This window comes from Eurytemora carolleeae, unplaced genomic scaffold, assembly GCF_000591075.1.
Source record: "Eurytemora carolleeae unplaced genomic scaffold, Eaff_2.0 scaffold22, whole genome shotgun sequence".
Taxonomy (NCBI): domain Eukaryota; kingdom Metazoa; phylum Arthropoda; class Copepoda; order Calanoida; family Temoridae; genus Eurytemora; species Eurytemora carolleeae.
In genome coordinates, this window is record NW_019396028.1 from 155145 (window position 1) to 166528 (window position 11384).

General features: G+C 30.7%; 1 protein-coding gene across 2 annotated transcripts; it reads right to left on the reverse strand.

The window, feature by feature from the left end:
- Positions 1–218: 218 nt before the first annotated feature.
- On the reverse strand, positions 219–10531 carry LOC111694829 (stress response protein NST1). Of its 2 annotated transcripts, none has more exons than XM_023463863.1 (10): positions 10372–10531; positions 7712–7796; positions 5020–5101; positions 4129–4299; positions 3525–3615; positions 2147–2203; positions 1801–1914; positions 1162–1238; positions 671–703; positions 219–518 (listed from the first exon to the last, which is right to left on the reverse strand). In XM_023463863.1, the coding sequence occupies exons 1-10, from the start codon at positions 10387–10389 to the stop codon at positions 470–472; spliced, it is 777 nt and encodes a 258-aa protein (XP_023319631.1). In that variant the 5' UTR covers positions 10390–10531; the 3' UTR covers positions 219–469. The 2 variants fall into 2 exon arrangements, with proteins under 2 accessions (XP_023319631.1, XP_023319639.1); XM_023463871.1 differs by having other exon boundaries at positions 220–518; positions 7721–7796.
- Positions 10532–11384: the final 853 nt, after the last annotated feature.

Consider the following 11384-nt stretch of genomic DNA (forward strand, 5'->3'; position numbering starts at 1 on the left):
ATAATGAAATACTGAAGATATTTAGATTTTCAATTGAATGACTATTTGGAGCTATTTTAATCTGTTCCCGCATATTTCTATTAATTTATTTTTACAATTACTGAGATTTAGGTTTATAAAAGTATAAAACCCATTGAAAAATTGTCAATACGGTTGAACTGTATGTGATACCCTGTGTACTAAAAATGTGAATAATAAGTAAGTTTATTTTCCAAATTAAATAAAATTTATATAAAATGATTTAACATATTACAAAAATGCACTTTGTACATTTGAGGTGTATTTCTATGCATGATGTGAATGATGATAATTATTGAAATGACGACTATGTTAGTATTTGGTTTTGTGTCAAGTTTTATAACAGAATGATATTAACATTGGAGACAATTCAACGGTTTAAAACAGATATTTACATTCATGAAAACTAATATTTGATACAAATTATGTTTTATTACTGAATTGATGGAAGTTACAAGACTGAGAAAGGGAATGTGAGCTCCAGATAGGAATCATCATTTCTGAAAAAAAAACTCATCTATTCTACATTAAAATATTGATAAAATGTCAACCCTTTGGTCTATTTTCCTATTGTTAATTTGTCACAAAATATTTGTTTTAAAAAACTAGAAAATTGTTATTTTTTCAATTTGATTTGATCTCTAAACTTTACCTAGATAAATCCTGCTTAATCTTCTTCTCCGCTCTGAAATTATTGTTTTTTATGTATGACAACTACATACAGGGTTACCCACAAAGGATAAGACTACAAAGACGACCTAAATCACTCTTTAAACATGACGGTTCCAAGGTTAAATTAAGTCTTTTGCCTTGAATATAGTCTTTTAATAGCATATAGACTCATTTGGTAAAACAAAATAAGTTTACTGTTGCAGGGAATCATGCATATACGGAAACATACAGTATACATTCCATAGAGTCGTCTATAAAGTCCCATCCTTTGTGGGTAACCCTGTATGTGTAAATATACAGTATAAACTTTACGATAAATAAAAATTAACTGTGAAAATCTGTACAATTTTACACTTTCTAAGTAAGTGTACTTGATGAATCTTTTTTGTATTTTTAAGATATACATAATTTACTTGTTGAGTCTATATATTGTTATATTTACTTGTTGAGTCTATATATTGGAATATTTACTTGTTGAGTCTAGTTTTGTAAATTTGTGTCATTTCATGAGCATCTTCCACCTCTGCTCCCTTCCTCGCCAGGTCATCCTGATTATCAATACTATCATGTTTACTTCATTATATGGGTAGAGTGGCATGTCCGATTCAAAAATCCTTTAAATCTAATTTTCTAACCCTTTTATTTTTAAAGCATGATATTGACTTGAATTCTGCTTGACTAATAATCAAAGTTCGAAATATCATAGGCTTACACCATCAGGTTAAAAAAGATATAGAGATAAGAAAAATAGAATTGTTGGCAAGTAATCAGATTGTTTATAAGTTTAAATATAAAAGAATATCAGCATATTTGAATTGTCTATATTTTCAAAAAAATTCTTTTTACATTTTTAATATTATAAATATTGATGATAATAATGATAATCTTTACTTTATCTTTTAAGAGATTGATAAAATATCTAGATACATTTAATAATGATGAATACTTTTCTTATTATTTACAAAGTCCATGTTTTTTATTTTCATTATTTTTAAAACCCATGTTGTTTTTTTAACTGACAATTCAGGCATTTTCATGTGATTTATATTAGATATTGATCACAGATTTCAGATAATACATTTTAAAGATAAAAAATTTATTAATTTTTACTTCTAATTGTTTAATTCTTGCTTTTAGAGTTTTGTTCTGGTTAAGAGAATCCTTGAGGCGGATGTCAAATTTAAGGGTCAACTCTCTCATTTCATCCTTCCATTGCTCTCCAACCTTAAATAACATAATTCACAGTTAGTCATCATACACAAAGCAATAGAGTAACGACGTAAATGTTGTATTTACGTAGTTTTCGTTTTAAAAACTGCCAATGCCAAACTTGAACGTATTCTGCCGTTTTAAATTTTCAGTTTGACGAACCTTACATTCCAAAAAAGTTTAAATATGGAAAAAAAAGATTTTTTAAAAATATTTTTGATTAAAAAAATGATACCCCATAGATTACCTGCCTCTGTGCTAACAGTAGATTTTTCACCTCATTCATATTTTTCTTGTGTTTTATCTAAAACAATATTGATATTAATATTTATTTACAAAAATGTCAAAATAAGCTTCAATTTTAATATAGCAAGGTGTTTAGAGAGACTGCTTTTTACTCTACACCGTGGAAAAGTAGAATTTGCTTTCATTCAATAATTCTTCATTTCATTTCTTAACATTTTTAATTATCTTCAATTTGCTTACAAAGTACACCAATTCCAGCAAATATGCGTGGGATTACTTCTTAAATATCAAGACTGTAAATTCCTATTTAGTCAAATACACAAAGGTCGGAAATTTTGTGTTTTGGTGATTCTTGTTGAAATGTGTTCAGAAGTATAACTTTTTGTGTAGCGTCTCGTCAATCTTGAACGTTAATCTCGATTTCCATTGTGGGCAATTTTGAATTTAAGGATCAATGCTTGATTCCTCAATTAAATTTATCCCTGCAGATCAACACGGTATATTAAAGAGAAATTAAATTAATCCGTTGGTCTGTCTAAAGATGGAGATCAAGACTTGATCCCGAGATTCCCAAAACAAAAGTTCTGACTTTAGTGGCCGAATTTAACGAATTTAAGCCGCGTCTCAAATCCACAAAAAACCGGTTTCAAATGAGCGCCGGCTTAAATATTTAAAAATTGAATGCAATCCTTAGAAGAACCAACCAAATTTGAGCCCCCAGTTTAAATTTAAGCCGCAGCTCAAATTCTTTAAATTCGGCTTCAGGTCTTTTTAAAAATGTCATTAAGACGTCCTAATGTAATGTTTATAACATCAAGAAATAAAAACTTTAAAATGTTTCTTCGTCAGAACAAATAATTCGTTTAATCCACATACAGGGTTATCCATTAAGGAGGAGTCATTAGAGACGACTAAACAGAAACTATTTAAACTCATTTCTTGATTTATTTTATGGTTTGCTTTGTTTCTTTTTTTACGTATTTGATCAGCATTTAATGAAAAGTTAACCTTTAAATTATGGTTTATGAACCATTTTTAGGTACGTAACCTGTACTATAATCTAATTTAAAGATTTTTTTATCAATTTTGATGGTTATTATATCGTTAGAACTGACGAGGGTCAGCCCAGACCGAAATATATTTTCAATAAATGTGGAACTAACATCTACTTTTTTTTCTCTACAGAGGTTTGGTCCATCACTATCACCGAATTTTAAATAATATGTATTTTGTATTTTGTACTCCCAAGGAAATTTTTTAATTAGTCTAAAAATTGTGGATCGACATTTTTAAAGAAAAACTAATTAAACAAAAATTTTACAATTTTACGTTTCTGTTCTTAATGTATGATGTATGTGTATTGAGTATGATTTATCCACCTGAATTGATTTTATTCTCCTAAACCATATTTCCTTCTCTGCTTCAACCTCTGCCTTACAACGAGATATTTCATTCTCCAGCTCCTTACACCTAGACCGAAGGAAAAATGATTATATGATCTTTTCAAAACATGTGTTTCGGTGTGTACTGCAGTGATCTGACCAAAGAAATAATTGGTTTTTAGTGGAGGTTGGTTATGAATAAAACCATGTGTTTTAATGTTTAATTGATACATGCCTCTTGGCCATTATAAACTTTTACTACTAACTTTAAGCTCCGATTGACTAATAACTGTACCGTTCACTATTTTTGTACCTGCCGAGTCTGCCCTGAAGTGACAGATGAGATTGTACTTGACCGAATTTTACTTAACAGTCGATACCCGTATGGGATGTCTCCTTATATTAAGTTTGAGAAGACAAGGTTTTTAAAAAGTGATATTCAATAAACAACCCCATATTAATCATGGCACCGTTTGATTGACAATCCCTTTAAACTAACAAAATCCCTTCAAATTAACTAAAATTCCTTTCGAACTAACAAAAGTCGCTTTAAAGTAACTAAAACTCCTTCCGACAAATTTGAAAAGTTACAAGTGGTTACCTGTGCAATTGTATCCTGAGGAGATGCTGAAGGTCCTCATCATCATTATTCTCCTCTTTCTCCTCTTTCTTCTCCATCTTCTCCATCTTCTCCATCTTCTCCTTCTTCTCCTCCTCCTCCAGCTCCTCCAGGAGAGATACTGTCTGATCACTGGGGCTCATTCCTTGGGACCTGAGAAAGAATGATTTAAAGGTTTCTGTAAGCGTAATTTCGAGTGACCTTCCATTAAGAATCGGAGATCCTCCTCTTTTAAATTGAAGGCCACTGAAAATGACGATGACAGTTCCTTTGGTCTCATGGTTTTATCATTTGATATTAGATCTATTCCTAATATTCAGGTTTGATTTATCAAGTTTTTTTGTCGTTGAAAAACATCCATCAAGAAAAAAAAACGTTCAACGTGAAGATTGGGTAAATTAAAATCCTCTTAACAGAGATTTAACAATGTCTAGAATGATTTTGGTAGGATCATACTTTAATCTGGATAATATAGGTTTTAAAGGAATTGAGTCTTTGCCACAAACTCTGATTTTATAATCCTTATATCTTCACAACCCAATGTCGCAGACTTTAGATATTTTGAATTATAAATTGTGTTAGATCACAAAATCTGAGTTTGAAATATGAAAGGTTTTAACCATGAGGTTTCAAAGATATAGGAATTAGAAAATTTGAGTTTGTGACAGCGACTCAATTCCTTTGCATCCCCAGCATCTCCTTATACCTTATACAGTCTGGAGATAATGTTAAGGTTTGAACAGGTTCAGATACCTCCTTAAACCTGATAAAGTCTGGAATGTTAAAGTTTGAACAGGTTCAGATATCTCCTTATACCTGATTCAGTCTGGAGATAATGTTAAAGTTTGAACAGGTTCAGATATCTCCTTATACCTGATACAGTCTGGAGATAATGTTAAGGTTTGAACAGGTTCGGATATTTCTTCAACTTCATTATAGTTCTCATACTGGTCTTCTGGTGTAGGTAACAGAAAATAAATAATTACTTTCTATATTTAATCTAAAATGTAAAGTGTGTAGGGTAAGATTATTCATCCTTTATCGCCCAGAATCAAACGTTTTTGCTTAATTCTCGCAAACTGTTTCTTTAATTTTTAGTTTGATTGTTTTTTTGTTTCTTTGGATGGGGAGGGGGAATTGTTGTATATATATTTAATAAAACATAAGCTAAAATTTAAGTTAGCTCAGGCAGGAATAACTTTTAAAATTATTGAAAGTTACTTTACTTATTTAACTACTTTACATACTTATTGCACGCAGGCCCAAAAGTATAAAATAATATGATAATAGAAATGGTAAAGTTTTTTTTAAATTCCTTTGCTTTGTTTATGGTAAATAAGTGACAAATAGAAATGATAAAAAAATGTGTAATATGTATGACCAAGTTCTAAAACATTCCCAGTAAGGTTTGAATTTTCTACATTATCTTGTTAATTTAAGTATTTACAAAATTCCTGGAATTGTTTCCTTCATATTATTATTTTGAGAAGAGTTTTGTTATTCAGCAAATTTTGAAAATATAAAGAAAAACAAGATCAGCAGATCTTAGCGGAGTGCATTCATCATCATCACAAAAACTAGAAATTAAAAATTAAATGTCGCATTGATTTCTAAGCCAGTAACTTTTGTATTTAATACCCTTAATTGTGATCTTTTAATCCCAATATTCATTGTGGACACTATAGATTTCCTGCTTAATCCTCTCTTTTTGGATATCCATCTGAGTTCCGACCAACGAGAGTTCTCTAATTGGTTGCGCACAAAGGAATTGAGTTTTTGCGATAAACTCTTATTTTCTAATCCCTAGATCTTTGTACACGATGTCGTAGACCTTTGATATTTCAAACTATAAATTGTATTCTAGTCTAATTTTGAAATATCCAAGGTTTGCGCCATCAGGTTGCAAAGATATTGACATTAGAAAATTTGAGTTTGTGGCAATAACTCAATTCCTTTCTCGTCTTCAGATTGGCTGTCCGTTTTCTACAAATTGAATTTTAGAATACTTTCCTAGATTTCAAATAAAGATCAAATTAATCTGCATATTATCAAAAAGAGGTCCAGTGAAATCCAATTATATATTATCATAATGTAAACCAATACTCTTGGTTTGTCTGTTTTGGTGTTTGTTTCTTTGTCTAATCATAACTCATGAACCCCTTCACCGATTTGCTTGTTTTGATTGGGTTAACTTGTTAGAACTATGTTCTAAGCTTGGTTTAAAGTGAAGTAGGTCGACTTATATTCCTGGCAAACCTGGTTCCACAAGCAAGTAACAGAATATTTTTGTTTTGCTGAAACGTCGTTGATAAAAGAACTGAATGCGCGTCTCAAACTCTATTTTTCTAATCCTTAAATCTTTCACATTTCAAATTAGGGAATAATATTCAAATTTTGAATTTTAAAATTTTTTCGCCATCAGGTTGCAAAAATTTGAGAAAAATGAGTTTTAATGATGGGTGAATAAAATCAATCAAGAACGCATACAAACAACTGAACAATCACTTTAAATTTTGCCCAAACTAAACCCGAATCCATGGCAACAGATTTATTAATCAACTTGGATTTCAAATCTGAAATTGCAATCGCTTTATAAAATAGCAATCTTTGGAGAATGAAATAAATTTTTTCAATCTTAAGTCGCTGAAGAATATTAAGAGTAACTTAAAGGAACATAATTTCAAGTGGACATCCATTCAAAGATGTCAATTTCCGATTTACAACGGTACCATTAAAAGCTTTGTCTGATAACGTATGAATTATAACGACAGAGGGTCAAAAAGTGCGAGAACTGGGTAATTTTGTTTTTTTTGAGAGACAGTACATTATTTAACATTTAAGAGAACGTAGCGCTCGGCCCAGAAATTGTTTTAACCTAACCTAACTTAAAATAAGATGAGAGACAGAATATTTTTAAACACATTAAATGAAAAAATTAAAAGAAATATTTTTGTCATTTTGACCCTTTGTTGTGTTTTTGGCCGTTTTACGTTTGACCCTAGGTCGTTTTATCCTATGTTGTTTGCCCTAGGTCGGTCGTTTTCCCCTATGTCGATGAACCCCATTTTGGAAAATTGCCAGAGGTAAAAAATCCTTTGTTATATTGCCTTTTGGCAAATGCCCGAATCCGACACTTTGTATTATTTACATGTGCGTAACCCTACACATTATAAAGTTGAAAAAATTTGGAATTCCTTTTTCTAATATATCTATCTTCATATATAATTAAATAGCTAAATAACTATCATTTCGGCCTATATGAGAGTATTAGCTAAAGTGACCGGCGTGGCCTGTGGAATTTTGAAATCATCTTTTTAGCCTATGTGTATCACGGTATCGCCCCCAGTGTATCCTTGAGTTTCCCGAAAAATTTCAGCCAATTTGGTCCAGCCGTTTGGCCAACTGTAGCCAACATTTACATATATATATATGAGAATGTAAATTTGTTTTTTGATTGAATAATAAATTGATTATATATATAATACATAATATATATATTTATCATATATATATATGTACAGGCGAAGAGCTTTATTTTATAGATTCATATTTTCATCTGTCCCTCCTCCTGTCCCTGGAGATTTTAGAAGATTAGAACTCTCTTCATTATTCCCAGTCACAGTGCTGTACACCATTTCGTTGCTGTACACCTAAATAATAAACCATTGCGTTGTTGTACACCTAAACAATAAACTAATTCGTTGTTGTAAACCTGAACATTAAACCATTGCGTTGCTGTACACCTAGAAATTAAAACTGCATTTCGTTGCTTTACATCTTAACAATATAAACCATTTCGTTGCTTTACATCTAAACATTAATCCATATCGTTGATGTACACCTAAACAATAAAAAGTTTGTTGCTGTTCACCAAAACATTAAAAATATTGTTGTTGTACAGTGTACACCTAAACATTAAACCATATCGTTGCTGTGCACCTAAGCAATAAACGTGTGCGTTGCTGTACACCTAAATAATAAACCATATCGTTTCTGTACACCTAAACTATAAACGTGTTCGTTGCTGTACACCAAAACAATAAACGTGTACGTTGATGTACACCTGACCATTGAAACCATGAAAAAAATTGTACTTTACGACTAAAACTGTATAACCTCTTCTCCCACCGCCCCCCCCCCCNTATTCCTATATAACTTTAAAGTGTGAATAACCTGTATTTATTGTCTAGACAATTGAAAAGAATTATTATTTTTAAATGTTTATTGATTTATGTAAATATCTACTTTCATTTTATAAAAAAAACTCTTGCTAGCTTTTTATGTAAATAATAAGAATTTTCTTTTTCAACAAATTTTAAAACATTTGAATGAAAAATGTCCAATTATGAAATAAAACGTTATGTACCAATATTTTGTATTTGTGAATGAAAACCGATACAAATTCATGGATACAATTTATTTTTGCTTCTTCAATTTTTTGCTAAAGCTAATATTTTGAAAAATTCAATTTAAAGTGATAAAAAAGTTGTATCAAAATTTATAATTAATTTTCTGGTGTCACCTTTACAAAAAATGTTTAGACGTCGTTTTCAGGGGGGGGGGGGGAACATACAATTGATTAATGACCAAAAAAATGTTGTTTGGATATTATTTAATGAATATTTGGGGAGATATTATAAAATCTAAGAATTTTAAAAGTTATCGTAAAGGAATTCAGTCTTATAGATATAAATATTTCAGTTCTAAAGATATAGATATTTCAAACTATAAATTATGTTAGAACAAGAACAACTAATCTTATTTTAAAATATCAAAGGTTTACAATACCAGGTTGCAAAGATATAAGGACTAGCAAATTGGAGTTTGTGGCAACGACTTAAATCCTTTCTGATTAACATTTTATGAGATTAAATCAGGCAATGAAGGGATCTTCGCTCTTGCATTAGATTACCTTGAATACTCGACTCAGCTTTATATTTAAGATTTTCCTTCGATGTAAGACGTTTACGAGACAACCTCGGAGAACAAACCTGGGACCACATGAATACCGAGCAGTAGTTGAACTAAGAATACTTAGTTGAACCGTACTAGTTCAAGTTTAAAATAAGAGGTTTAACCAGGTCATCGTAGTTTAACTACTTCTCGCAATTCATAATTTTTGGTCCCTAGAATCTTTCAAATAGTTTTTGATATCATTTTAGTTATAACAGTTCTCAAGATTCTATTTTATAGGAAGTATTTTTTATATCAGGTTCTTTTTAGGAACTAATGATGCTAGGTAAAGGTGCAGGTTAGGAACTGATGATGCTGGGTAATGGTTCAGATTAGGAACTGATGATGTAAGGTAAAGGTAAAGGTTAGGAACTGATGATGCTGGGTAATAGTACAGATTAGGAACTGATGATGCTGGGTAATAGTACAGATTAGGAACTGATGATGCTGGGTAAAGGTTCAGATATACTGATGATGCTGGGTAAAGGTTCAGATATACTGATGATGCTGGGTAAAGGTTCAAGTTAGGAACTGAGGATGCTGGGTAATGGTTCAGATTAGGAACTGATGATGCTGGGTAATGGTTCAGATTATGAACTGATGATGCTGGGTAATGGTTCAGATTATGAACTGATGATGCTAGATAAAGGTTTAGAATATGAACTGATGATGCTGGGTAAAGGTTCAGATTATGAACTGATGATGCTGGGGAAAGGTTTAGAATATGAACTGATGATGCTGGGTAAAGGTTCGGATTATGAACTGATGATGCTAGATAAAGGTTTAGAATATGAACTGATGATGCTGGGTAAAGGTTCAGATTATGAACTGATGATGCTGGGGAAAGGTTTAGAATATGAACTGATGATGCTGGGTAAAGGTTCNATAAAATATAATATAATATATAATAAAAAAATTTAAAATTGCCTTTGACACCCCTGGGATCCATCAAAAGAGCTTTTTTATATAGAAGATGGTTGCGATATAATATGAATTTTTTATTATAGAAATACTTTCTCTTCTAATTATTTCATTATTGCTTGAAAAACTTATCTAAAATATATCATTTTACGTTTACTAATATTTAAGTTATAGTGAATAAAGTGCAAACAAAATCAACTTGCAATAATTAGTAAGTTGAAAACTTTAAAAAGTGAAAAATTGATTCGATTTTGAAATCATGTTTTTTGGGCCTGTGGACAATCATTTATTATTGTGACACCCTGAATAATTTTCCTTTGATCCCGTCAAAAATGTTGAATTTTGTCTTACCTCCTTTTTCTCTTCCATAAAGATGAAATATAGCTCCGAGTTTTTATAATTCTAAATATCTAGAGTTTCAGCTCACAACTCAAGCACATGTCATCATTCATTTATTCATTAAACTTGACAAAGTTTATGACTTATCATTATGGCTGAAACAGGAAAATGTTAATGATGACTAATTTTAAAAAATATTGGATTCTTTTCAAATTAAAAGTTGAAAAAGAAAAGTTATAGAGTAGAAGTTAACACTAACTTGAATTCATTACTACTTAATCAGACTTCACTATGTTCGATCACAACCTAATCCTTTTCATTCTAATCCTTGACATTTTACAACTAAATCCTTTTATTACAATTCCTTATTAAATTTCTAATCCTTATATCTTTGCAACTGATGATTGTATTAAACTATTTGACTTGCAGAATTAATATTTAGAAGAATCCTAGCTCTAACCCTTCAGGTTTCAAAGATATAGGGATTATAAATTAGAGTTTGGGGGAGATAAAATTTCCTTGTCTTTTTCTCGCTACAGCCACTCGTTGTTCAAAATAAAAATGGGTCAGTAACCCTTTTAGTTCTAGCCCTTTAAATCTTAAACCCTTTATATCTTAAACCCTTTATATCTTAAACCCTTTATATCTTAAACCCTTTATATCTTAAACCCTTTATATCTTAAACCCTTTAACAAGCTGTCGTCAGAGTTGGGTCTAAGATTGGGTCTTAAAGCTGGGTTTAAGGAATTAAGACTCGAGCCGAAGCTTTTAAATCGCGGGCTCAGATGCCATAGAGTTATTTTATGATTGTATTCCTGATCCAATTTTTTAAAAAAAAAGTCCAAATCGTCTCTAATGAATTGTACTCAAACATTAACATTTAACAGTTAAAGGTTTAAAGGTCAAGTCAGGTTTTAATTTGGTTTAACTACTTTTGATATTGTTAAAATGATCTAATTTGCCTCAAGTCTATATTTGAGTATGTTACAAAATCTAAGAAATGATAAATCTTCAATAGAAGAATA